Below are 12779 nucleotides of genomic sequence, written 5' to 3'. Positions count from 1 at the left end.
TAGCAGATTTGGTTTTTGATTTTTTTTATCGGAAGAGTAGCAAGCTAATTGCACTGTAGATACCTCAGAATAAGCATTTTTAAAGCTTAAAATAACGGAAATTATGCTTGTTTCCGAACCCACCGAGGGAGCTTGCAGCGCTCCCTCGGACTCCCTAGCTGCCCTTTGGCGGTATGTACTGTCTTTCTACTAATTATAGAAAGAGAGTATTCTAGGGTAGAAAAAACGTTTGAAAGAATGAAAGATCAGAATGTAATGAAGATTAATTAAATATACACACACACTAATATATATATATATATATATATATAAATTGCGGAGTGGGGTAACCCCCCCACACACACACACACACAACGAAAATATATGACATGCCATTTGTGGGCCGGTTTATATGGTAATGCCCGGGCCGATTTTGATACCCAGTCCGCCCCTGTGTGGGTCTCATCAGTTTGAGATACACTGTCATCCACTTCGATAGTACACAACTTACACACACTCAATATAACCTAAATACTAATAACGTTAAGTTGCAACGTCATGGATTATAGATTAAAGCAAAATACATATCTCTCTGACGAGTTATTGCTATAAATTGTAATTGAACTTTTGAGGTAAAATGAAAATAAAAGTAACAGACCAATCAATCAAATTTCAGCAGATATAGTTAACAAAAAAAGTAACAGACCAATCAATCAAATTTCAGCAGAACTAGTTAACAAAAAAAGTAACAGACCAATCAAGCAAATTTCAGCAAAACTAGTTAACAAGAAAAGTAACAGACAAATCAAGCAAATTTCAGCAAAACTAGTTAACAAGAAAAGTAACAGACAAATCAAGCAAATTTCAGCAGAACTAGTTGAATAAGAAAAGTGAAAAATAATTCTGCTTTAAATTGTATAGTTATTGTAAGAGATGTTTTTTATTCTGTGTACTTGTTAAGTTGCCTCATTACATTATCTGAGAACGGTGTTTGGCGGTTCAAGAAAACAGTCACACACAGAAAATGTAAAGAATGGAGACAGTGAATCCCCTCCTCCCTTTTTTTTTCAATTTAGTTTCGATTTTTAAAATAAATCTTTGGGAAAAAAAAGCACAACGTGATAAGACGTCGTCACCCAGTAAGAGCGTATCTAAGTGTCCTTAGTTCAGTGTGAACAGAAATTAACGTAAGAAATATCTAGTCCAACATATAAGGCACAATGTAAGGTCATATACAGTTACTTTAAAATATAGAATCAGGAGATAAAATCATTTATTAGTAGATAAAATGCTTTTATTAATTTAAAAAGCAAAACCTCTGCTGATAGAGCTAGAATTGATTCAGCTATTTACTCATTGGAACATGAAAATACATGTATTATTTGATGTATATAACTACATAGTTTTGTTTGAACATGGAGCAATTGCTGTCCGTCATTCATTTCAAATGGAATAATACTCCATGTACATAATAAGCATAAACTCTTTTAATCAGTGGTTTAGAATTTAACGTATAAATGTAATGTAGTGGTTGTGTTATTGTGGGATATATTTTTCTAATCGATATAAAATTAAATATTTTTTTAAGTTTACTGTTACAGCTTTCATGAGACCAGTGTTACTATTAGCAGTTATTTGAGCATTAACTCCCTTAGAAATTAACTTTTGTTTTGAATAAAAATAAATATTCTCAGAATGTGTAAATTCTGACAATGGAAAATTTTATATACATGTAGTACAATTTTATTGTAACAAAAGTTTGATAGATTACTTCTGATCACAAGACAGATATCTGCCTATCTAAATATTTAAATGTTATCATCTTGTACCTAGCATTCTACATTTATCCTATCGGCCAAGCCAACTGTAAACTGAATCTAATAAAATTAACAAGTTTTGAAACATTCTGAATACTTCAGGGTAACGCAGACGGAGCAGAATGAGGCGCCAGAAAAGAAGTTAGTTGGACTGGACCATGTCAAGGACCTGTCTCTTGATACGCCACTACATCGAAAAATGTTGAGAAACTTCGTTGCAAGCTCATGGACATGGTTCTACTGATCGTGATGTTCAGATATTTTCAAATCTACTGTAATTGCTTATTTGGTCCAAATAAAATTATTCTCTTACAGTCCTAGGTAACAATGTACAGGCAATAAAAAGTAAACTTTAGCAGGTTGAATAGACATAACATATCAGAAGTATGTGTAGCTATGACACATATACATTTTTACAACCCAAAACAAAATGATGTGTTTACTTTCTCACTGCATGCCGCACACAACAATTTTAACTTTGCAGTTTTATGACTGTATGACTTTGTGGAGTCACAAAGTGTGGTATTCGTTTAAGTTCCCTTCACTTCCTTTCAGAATGAGACAGGTCTAGAGATGGAAGGAAATTCACTGGACATAGACACAATATCACTGAAGAACAAACATCAACAGTTTATACATTATACACGTCTTTATAGACACAATATCTCTGAAGAACAAACATCAACAGTTTATGTCTTCTACACGTCTTTGTTTCCTTAGGATGGATTTATTTCTGATTGACACCGTGCTACGAATCTGAGTGTATGTGGTAGTGGTATATAGGTCAGTCCAAGATGGCCGTGAAGTTGGGGCAAGCCTTCCATCAAAGATGGTAGAATATGAAAATGTTGGACAATTGAAGTGATGAAGTGAAACAGTTCCAGTTTGGCTAAACTCTGACCAGGACACACTCGTTGGCCTGAAACACAAAGCATTGACAATTTATTGACATTTTATTGTCAATTCATTGACATTATCGAGGATATTTATTAAAGATGATCCATTCATTGTTCTTCTTCTTTCTTTTTACTCTCTCACATTCTCCGTGACCTCATGCTACCACTGTAAGGAAATAACAGCGTCCTGTATCTCTAGTTTGAAAAGCTTCTTTCAGGGAATCAGGGTAGTCAAGATTTTTGTTGGGTGACTATATTTCTGCTAGGCGATGTTTCCAGGTTCAAAGTTTGTGGCTTGACATTTTTTATATAAATGATGATACGTGTTTAATGTGTGTGAATTATGGGCCACATCATTTTGTGAGAGTCGTAAACTTATAGGCCAAATCATTATATAAGGGCCGTGAACTTAAAGGCCACATCATTTGTGAGGGCCGTAAACTTATAGGACACATCATTATATGAGAGTCATGAACTTATAGGGCACATCATTATGTGAGGGCCTTGAACTTAAAAGACACATCAGTATGTAGTATGGAAGGACCGTGAACTTAAAGGCCACACCAGTAATATGAGGGCTTCGGACCTAAAAGACACACTTAAAGGCCACACCAGTAATATAAGAGCTTATGAAGGAGGCTTGACCAGTAATATGAGGGCTTATGAAGAAGGCTTGACCAGTAATATGAGGGCTTATGAAGAAGGCTTGACCAGTAATATGAGGGCTTATGAAGAAGGCTTGACCAGTAATATGAGGGCTTATGAAGAAGGCTTGACCAGTAATATGAGGGCTTATGAAGAAGGCTTGACCAGTAATATGAGGGCTTATGAAGAAGGCTTGACCAGTAATATGAGGGCTTATGAAGAAGGCTTGACCAGTAATATGAGGGCTTATGAAGGAGGCTTGACTAGTAATATGAGAGCTTATGAAGGAGGCTTGACCTAATGAGCCAGCGAAATTTAATCCCATTTTTTTTTATTAAAAAAAAATCATCAAATTGGTAAGTTTTGGGTTTCTTCGTTGTGTTTGGAAAGAAACGTTTAGCCCACTCAGGTGATATACGCCCCTAAATATCCGGTGTGTGAGGATTTTACTGTCCACTCAATTCAATAGGGGAGGCGCGGTGGCGGAGCGCTTGGCTTTCGAACCGGGAACCGGGGTTCGAATCCTGGTGAGGACTATGGTTTTTAATTTCGGGATTTTCGGGTGCCTCTGATCTGAGTCCACCCAGCTCTATTGGGTACCTAACATTAGTTAACATCTGCCCTATAGAGAGGGGAACTTTACTTTACAATTCAATAGGAATCAGGTCACTTTTAGTTTTCTTTCTTTCCACAGCTATTGATTAGCGTCAATAAAAATTATTTTACTTGATACAAACATGGGAAACTAATCCTTCAGTATTCACATATGTGGTAGAATTTGTCGGGTTTTGTCCCCTTAATACATGTACACTTTATATCTCCCTCACCCTTTCTCTGATCAAATTGAAACTTCCAACTATTATTTATTATAACTTAAAAACACATTAATCAATAAAATATTGACTAATTAGTCATTTAATTATTGGTCATTTATTAATTTTTCGACGTCGAAAAAGAGCAAATATGTTTTACATTCTTGAGTTATATAGTTGTAAGTGCGGAGTTATTCCCCTAAGATAAGCTTTGTTTTCCGAAAAATAATTTTTTTTATTTCGCTCGTTAGATTAACCTATATATTTGGTTCCTATTCCAGCCAATGGATAAAACAATTTCTTGAACCCTACTCTTACACTATTGTCAACTTTTTGAAGTGAAATTTTATGTTCATATTTTTCTTAAAGCAGTAGAGCCTAAATCTAAATAATCTGTTATTTTTGTAGTGTGGCTAATTAGCTAAAAACATTTCCTGAAGAAAATTGTTGGATTACATTTTGAAAAATAATTCGTTTTAAAATTTCTTAGTTACTAGAATTAAAAGAATTTAGCTTCACGATAAGTTGTAATATATTTCAACGATCTAATAAAAGTACCTATGAAGAACGGCATGAGGGCTGAATTTTTCACCAATGAACCATCATCACTCAGAAATCTGTCTGGCCTGAACTCTGACGGATTGGCCCACAATTCAGGATCCAGATGAACTGAATTGACGTTAGGAATGACCAAAGTTCCAGCAGGAATGACGTATGAACCGATGCGGACAGGTTCTGTATTGGAGTGGGGTAAGGAGAATGGAGCGATGTCCCCAAGTCTCTGACTCTCCATGGTAACGGCGCTGGTGAAAGGCATCTGTCTCTGGTCAAGGACAGATAGCTGAGTCCGGCCGTTCAATGTGGTCATTATTTCAGAATATATTCTCTCCTGTACTTCCGGGTGATGCACCAAAAAGACCAGTGTCCACCTCAAGGTTGTCGCTGTAGTTTCAGTGCCGCCAACGAAGAGATCCCCGATCAGCTTCAGCAGTTGATCTTCTGTTGATGTTGAAATGGTAAATGTATCCAAAAAAAAAGTAAACATTTAAATTTAAAAGCCTTTGTATCCTTCTATTTACAACTCAAATTATTGGATATATATATAAACATTAAATCAAGGCAAAAACTACGCCAATCATATTAATAAATTGTATGTAAGTGGTAGAAGAAATATTGTGACCGATTACTTTGTTATTAATTGCTAAAGATAACTAATATTTGTTATTAATTGCTAAAGAGAAATAATATTTGTTAGTAATTGCTAAAGAGAAATAATATTTGTTATTAATTGCTAAAGAGAAATAATATTTGTTGGTAATTGCTAAAGAGAAATAATATTTGTTGGTAATTGCTAAAGAGAAATAATATTTGTTATTAATTGCTAAAGAGAAATAATATTTGTTAGTAATTGCTAAAGAGAAATAATATTTGTTGGTAATTGCTAAAGAGAAATAATATTTGTTGGTAATTGCTAAAGAGAAATAATATTTGTTAGTAATTGCTAACGAGAAATAATATTTGTTGGTAATTGCTAACAAGAAATAATATTTATTAGTAATTGCTAACGAGAAATAATATTTGTTAGTAATTGCTAATGAGAAATAATACTTTCTCTAGTTAGTAGCTTTGTGTTCATATAGAGTTGGCTACAAGTTTTGATTTAAGGAGGACAAATTTCTTTTTCAATTTGTTCCGAAAATGATTTAACATTACTGTATTTAATTTTTTTTAAAAGTCGACAATAAATAAGAACAGACAAGGCAGTAATGGAAAGACATGACATGAAGATATTTGGTTTGTTCAATCTGTTAAGTAGCAAGATACATTTAAAATTTAACAAAATTTGATACCAGCGCTATGGAAATTTGCAAAACGAAATTATGTCAGGTATTCATTAAAGAAGCCAGAATTTTCTGCAGGCAAACACATTTTGAAAAGAACATAAACTATAAATTCCTTGCAGTGGAGGAGTATATGTCTAGATTATAGGTAAACGGACGGATGGAATAAGAAATGCAATAGGTTTTAAAATGTAAAACAAATTACCACTCATGGAAGTATTTAAATTAGCCTGGACTTTCTGCTGCATGTCCAGCATATAAAGGTCAATAATGTCTCGTGGTTTGCTTGGCTCCAATGTCAGCTTATGTCGATCGATCCAAGTCTGGAGGATTCTCTGAACTTTGTCTACGTTATTCAAGCACTGCTTACATTTGAACATATCTCCTGGCAAGAACTCTAAAAAGGGGAAATAGTTGACGATGGCAGTGGCCCCTACCAGCTTCATGTTGGACTCGACAATCTCGAGAATGTCTTTGAAGTCGGGATCCTCGTAATCAAACCTCTTGCCGAAAGAGATGGAACAGATGATGTTGGAAGTGGCTGTCTGTAGACACAGCCTAGGGTCGAAGTCTTTCCCCTCGGTGGACGCTAGTAGCTGAAGGAAGGGCTGCAACTCTTCCAGGACGTTGGCTTCAAAGTTGATGTGGCTGATTCCTATCTCTTTCATATTGCTGACCAGAAATGTTCTATGTTCTCTCCAGACATGTCCAGAGGCGTTAACAACAGCTGGGAATGAAAGGTTTGGTTTGTTGAATCAAATGGAATTCCGTTCTCTGTCTGTCTGTTCACCTATCTGTCTGTTTGTTCTTCTTTCTGTCTGTCTGTTAGTTCATCTGTCTGTCATCTATTTATCTATAATCTGTCTATCTATTTTATCTATCTTATCTTATCCTATCTATCTGTCTATCCAGGGCCGCCGCGAGAGTAGTGGCCGCCTGAGTGCTAAAACAAATTATTTTATTTTTGTATATAGATGCAGTATGTAAAAGTGTGTTAACACTTACTGCTAATCATTTAATTAGTGTAACTATTGATCTATGTTTTCACAGCATAAATGTATTATCAAATCAAAATTTTAAAATAAAAAAATATATGTATATGGTTTGTCCATCGTGGTTCGATAATGACCACTTTTGTCATCCAGGGCTTTGCACAAGGGTTTTGTGCCTCCTCATGTCGCTGGTAAGACCTATGTGATCCTGAAATGTTCAGCTGCACACTGGGCAGCTTTCTAACAGCCTTTCTCTATTTGGGATGTAGTTTTCGTAAGTGATACCTAGGATCTCAATTTCATTGTTAGGATTTGCATACAATATGTTGGAAAGACTTGTCATCATCAAAACAATTGTACTTCTGTCCCTGCCAGACCATATATGTCGTCCGCAATATGCAAGTTTATAATTCTTCTTTCTCAAATGCTTATGGAACCTTCGTAGCCTCGAGAGCATTTTCCATATCCTTTGAAGTAAAATATCTCGAATCTCAATACCTCGAATCTCAATATCTCGAATCTCAGTATCTCGAATTTAATGCATCTATTGTTATATTAAGTATGGGATAGAAAAAGATTTCAAAATTGTTTTCAGTGTCATTAGCAGACAATGTCTTTAAATCCAAAGCTTAAGAATGAGAGCAATATCTCGGACAACCCGGCATGTAAACACAGTTGAGGTCAGCATTTCTCGCCACAACTAATATAGACTAAGCACTAGGCTATGGTACATTTAACTATAGGATTTTTTAAAGGAATATTTTTTTTCTTGAGGCTTTGAATAAGAGATTGACCCTTTTACAAAACATTAGATCAATTAGATACACATTGTAAGACACCAGTTAGGCCAGGTTCATATCTAATTTCACATTCACTTTCACCTATTCTTTGGTCTGCTGAACCGTTAGGGCACCACACAAGATCTGTCAACCTTATTTCTCCATTCTTCTCTGTCATTTGCATTTAACAGAATTTCATTCTGATATTCTTTCTGAAAATATTGAAACGTGCCTTTTTAATTGCCTGTGTGGACCGTCTGATAGAATTTCATTCTGATATTCTTTCTGTAAATATTGAAACCTTCCTATCTACCTGCCTAGGTGGACCACTTCAGGGGCCGATTTTGAGTTTGTGTTTCCACACAAACTGTCCTTGTAACCTTGTATTTTAAGTATAAGTTTTTTTTCATATTGTTTTGATCGCCCCTTAAAGTTGTGCCGCCTGAGTGCAATGCACACATCGCACAATAGGTAGCGGCGGCCCTGTATCTATCTATCTATCTATCTATCTATCTATTATCTATCTATCTATCTATCAATTTATCTATCCATCTATCCATCTACCCATCTATCTATCTATTATCTATCTATCTATCTATCTATCTATCTATCTATCTATCTATCTATCTATCTATCTATATAAATATATGTATCGTATCAACGTGACTTTAACAGATGTTTCACGTCAACAACGTATATGTGTCTATCTTGTTGCGCATTATATCACTTGCTGACTCTAACTGCTGATAGTGTAACTAATTGGCTCTGGAACCTTGAAAGAATAGCACCTGATTACCTACCTTTGCCCTGTCCTACCTTGACTGTTGTAAACATCTGAGGTCTCTTATCAAAATACTTTCCATGTTTGACGAAGACCTCGTGCAGCATGTCTAGTCCACTCACGACGAGAATGGATAGGCTTCCGAGCGATAAACTTACCAGATCGCCATATTGGGCTCTTAACTCACTATAAATAGACATATCAGGCTAAAGGTCAGATGATTGACGATAAAGTTTTAAATACATTAAGAAAATTAGTAAACTTTTATATTAGTTCTACTTTGAATTTCTCTGTTGCAGTAGGATATTTGAGAATAAAGTATACTTTTATTTCAACAAATAAGGCTTTTATTTCAGTTTGACCCAGCTGCGACCCACATATTTAGCCTCATGCAGCACAGGCATAACGTTGTCTGGCGATGGTCGATTTAGGTCATCTTTTTATATACGATGGCGAATCATAACAAAGCATTTTCTTCCACTTATTCTAATCCTAATGTAGTATACATCTTTTAACCAATCTGAACCAAGGTAAATGTACAGGTATCCTCTTACAGACCTGGCGATTATGAGGACAGATGAAGTAAAGCTCATCTGTTTCTGCTAACTAGTGCGTCATGTGGCCAGGACAACGACCAGTTGCATTTACTCACCCCCCCCCCCCACTTATGTCAGGTACCCATTAGAGTCGGGTGGACTCAGGGATGTACTGAAAATAACCAAGCCATAATCTCAGCTGTCATTGTGATTTGAGCTCGAAAACCCAAGCCTTTCTGACTGAACTACCACTGCCCAATTTTAGCCAAGAGAAACTAAAATGTCTGACAAAAAACAATGCCCAAACTATGAAGCGAAACAATGCAACTTTTACCGAAATGTGTTTCTCGTGTCTCCTTTGTTTAGCAGAAACAGGTGACCAATCCAAGGTAGTGACCAGGGTCCAGGTGGAGATTTCTTGGTCTGGAGATACTTTCTAAGTAAGACAAATACCAGGCTAGCTATGATGACTGACACGTAATGGTCAGCGATGAAGTGTTCAATGAGTGACATGATGATGTATTCTCCAGCACAATTATAATGCAGCTGAATTTCCTACAATAAAAAAATATGAAGTTATTAAAAGCTAAATGAAAAATTAATTTCCTGTTTTAATCGGATCCAGCACATAGAAAATCCTTGTATTTATGTGAATGAAGGGGCGGTGACTGAATGGCAAGGAGCTTGTGTTTCGGAGCCTGGATTCCCGGGTTAGAATCCTGGGGAAGCCTGGGATGTTTACTTTCGGGATCTTTAGGGCGCCTCTGTGTCTACCCATCTCTAATGGATACCTGGCATTAGTTGGAGAAACGTAGAAGCGGGCGGTCGTTGTGCTAGCCTCATGGCAATCACATAAACCGTGGGCCACAGAAACAGATGACATTTACATCATCTGACCCATATATCACAGTATCTGAATGTGGAACCTTTATTATCGTGGGTAAGGTATTATAATGGCCAGGTTTTTTTTTATGGTTATATGTGTCATGTATGTAGTATTTTATCAATTATCATTGAATTTGGACATCAGGGATAAGAGAATTGACAAAGGATTCTCTGTCCCAATGATAGCCAGGTGTAACATCATGGCTAGTTTAATCATCAATGTAACAGTTACATCACTTTAAAATGCCTAAAAGAAAAACATTTACGAGACTAAGCAGTGAGAAGTCTAACGTGTTAGTAGTAAATATGAGAAGCCATTGAATGTTGAAATAACAAATTAGAATACAAATTGTACACATACAAAATTTTAATAGGAAAAAAAAAAAACTACGTCCTCTTTCACTTTCTCTGAATGAAGAGCTCAACTGTTCAGCAAGAACCATAGACATAAAATATATTTATCGCAACAACTTAGGCATAATGAATAAAAACCTTCGCAGTTATCTCGCTTGCAATGACGGCACAGATTTCGGTATATATATACCAACATTTTATAACTGAAAATATTTTTAGCGACCCCCGAAATGGGAAAAGATGCTATTAGTTATATTTGGTTTGTCCGTCCGTCCGTCCCGTTTATTTCTCGTAAACTAGAAAAGATAGTGAAAATCCGACATCACAATATTTTTGACGATTCAAAGTTCTGATGCAACGTCTTCTTTTTCCTTTTCCTAAAGCAAAAATTATAATTTTTAAAATCAATTAATCAAGCAGTTTTTTCATGAAAATACACCATTTTTACAACTATTTACTATTGATAGTAACAAACACGGAAGGCTCATTAGTAGGGAGGATAAGTATGTAAAATTTTTAAAACACATTTGTGCAAACGGTTTTAGATTTTTTTGTCAATGTTTTTATAACATTTGTATTGCTAAGTTAAGTAAGTACTATCATACAAACTACTAGATTTACAAAACAATTAGATCAATTTGATAATCTATATAAGACATCAGTTAGGCCAGGTTCACAACTAACTTCACATTCACTTTCATCTATCCCTTGGTCTGCTGGACACCACACAAGATATGTCAATCTTTTTTATTCATTCTATTCTGTCATTTGCTTTGATAGAATTTCATTCTAATATTCTTTCTGAAAATATTAAAACCTTCCTTTTTACCTGCCTGAGTGGACCACTTCGGGGGTCGATTTTGAGTTTGAACTGTGTATGTAACCTTGTTTTATTTGAATTATAAATGACTGAAACACACTATGTATGTTAGCGGTGTGCGTGGGATGATCAATGACATGCGCTTTAAAAAATTCATTTTTCTTTGCAAGTGAGGTGAGTGCAATGCGGTTTAACCCTTTGAAGACAACAGAGTAGATAGGTTCAGAGCCCTTTGTAAGGGCAGCGGTTGACAATCTTAAGACAGGTTAAGTTAATGAACATGAGGATAGCTTGCAGATGGCAAACGCGAAATAACAAAATGTGCTAGTCTAGTAACATTTAGAATGCTAAACCATTATTAAATCCTATTTTCATTATCATGGAACCATTTAAGTCAAAAGGCTTATAGCAACAGTCCATTTCTTCATAACATGCCGACACTATCACGTCAATACTATTTAACGACGACTTTATGACCATGTTAAAGTCTTACATTACAGTTCTATATTAGCACACATTATTTATCAAAGTAATCCATGATCTTGAATGAAAGACATCTTTTGTATGAAATGAAGGAATTAGTTTTTACTCTATTACACAACTAGTTCAATTTCATGAAATTCTAAAGGCTAGTTTTTATTATTAGTGCATGAAAAACAACCACTTTATACCGTTTTATTATGAACAAAGTCGGCGAACTTAGTTTCGTAGTTAAATGAAAACTTAACAACGTATCTTTATGTCAGCTTCAAGCGTGCTGTAAGTGTATAGTGTAGTTGTTGTATTGTTAGTTTAAATAAGTCATATTATGTTATTGTTTGCTATTATTGTATAGAATAAATCTGAGTATATTATATAACTAATAACAGACTAACAAGACGATGTACGAGCTGAGCTGAATAAAAGTAAAACAGCAAGAACAAGAACATCAGCAAGCACACCCCACTTGGACACCTATTCGTGAATAACATTCCTAGAAAAGAAATACATTTGAAGCATTAAACAACGGCCTCTTGTTCAGGAATTCAACATTTTACAAATGAGATATAAGACAGCAATTTGCTCATGAACTGTATGTCAATAAACTCAGTTCTACACACATATGTTGAAAGTATAATCAAAATAAAATATTTTTTAAAATTCATACCTTCATAAAAATGAAAAAAAATAATAATTTCTGCTAGTTAATCAGAATCCTCAAAGAAAAAGGTACTTGCAGAAAATTTACATGTTCGACTTTTGGAAGCAAATGTTGGACATTTATATCTGGCAATCAAACCATCCTTAGTTTTATCAATGTAGCCATTTCTGAACGGAAATATCCTTGTTCCGGAGGGCGTGGCTTATCACCAACATAAAACTTTCGATTACAGTCGGCAGACGATGTTGAGACAAGCGTCGTCCGTCTCGTCTGAAAGGAAATGATAGTCAAGACGCATGCGCGTCGAGCAAACACTGAGCAGGAAGAGTGGTCTGAGCAAACAAAGAATGGTGGGTGCTTTCAGTTTGAATTGCATCAAACGTGACTGGACATAAATAAGAGGCCAATGTCGCACTATATTTTATCACTCAGCGGAGTGAAACGGCAGTTAGGCTGATGGGTGTTGGCAAAGATTTTTTTTTTTAAATTATAGGTGAGCCA

At 35.4% G+C, this 12779-nt stretch overlaps 1 protein-coding gene across 1 annotated transcript; it reads right to left on the bottom strand.

Annotated features, from left to right (window-relative positions):
• Positions 1 to 983: 983 nt before the first annotated feature.
• Positions 984 to 12545, bottom strand: LOC106057638 (cytochrome P450 2J4-like). The gene is made up of 6 exons (XM_056031450.1): positions 12285 to 12545; positions 9413 to 9633; positions 8562 to 8728; positions 6196 to 6717; positions 4708 to 5148; positions 984 to 2715 (listed from the first exon to the last, which is right to left on the bottom strand). The coding sequence occupies exons 1-6, from the start codon at positions 12288 to 12290 to the stop codon at positions 2513 to 2515; spliced, it is 1560 nt and encodes a 519-aa protein (XP_055887425.1). The 5' UTR covers positions 12291 to 12545; the 3' UTR covers positions 984 to 2512.
• Between the last annotated feature and the right edge of the window lie 234 nt (positions 12546 to 12779).

This window comes from Biomphalaria glabrata, chromosome 6 (assembly GCF_947242115.1).
Source record: "Biomphalaria glabrata chromosome 6, xgBioGlab47.1, whole genome shotgun sequence".
Taxonomy (NCBI): Eukaryota; Metazoa; Mollusca; class Gastropoda; family Planorbidae; genus Biomphalaria; species Biomphalaria glabrata.
Note: the sequence above shows the minus strand (reverse complement) of the source record. Positions and strands in the feature narration are given on the sequence as shown.

Bases quoted from the DNA above. Each gene is read 5' to 3' on its own strand.
- LOC106057638 (XM_056031450.1), bottom strand. The intron at 5,149-6,195 runs GTAATTTGTTTT...CAACATCAACAG, and splicing joins TTTAAATACTTCCATGAGTG to AAGATCAACTGCTGAAGCTG. The intron at 2,716-4,707 runs GTACTTTTATTA...TTTGTGTTTCAG, and splicing joins CCTCATGCCGTTCTTCATAG to GCCAACGAGTGTGTCCTGGT.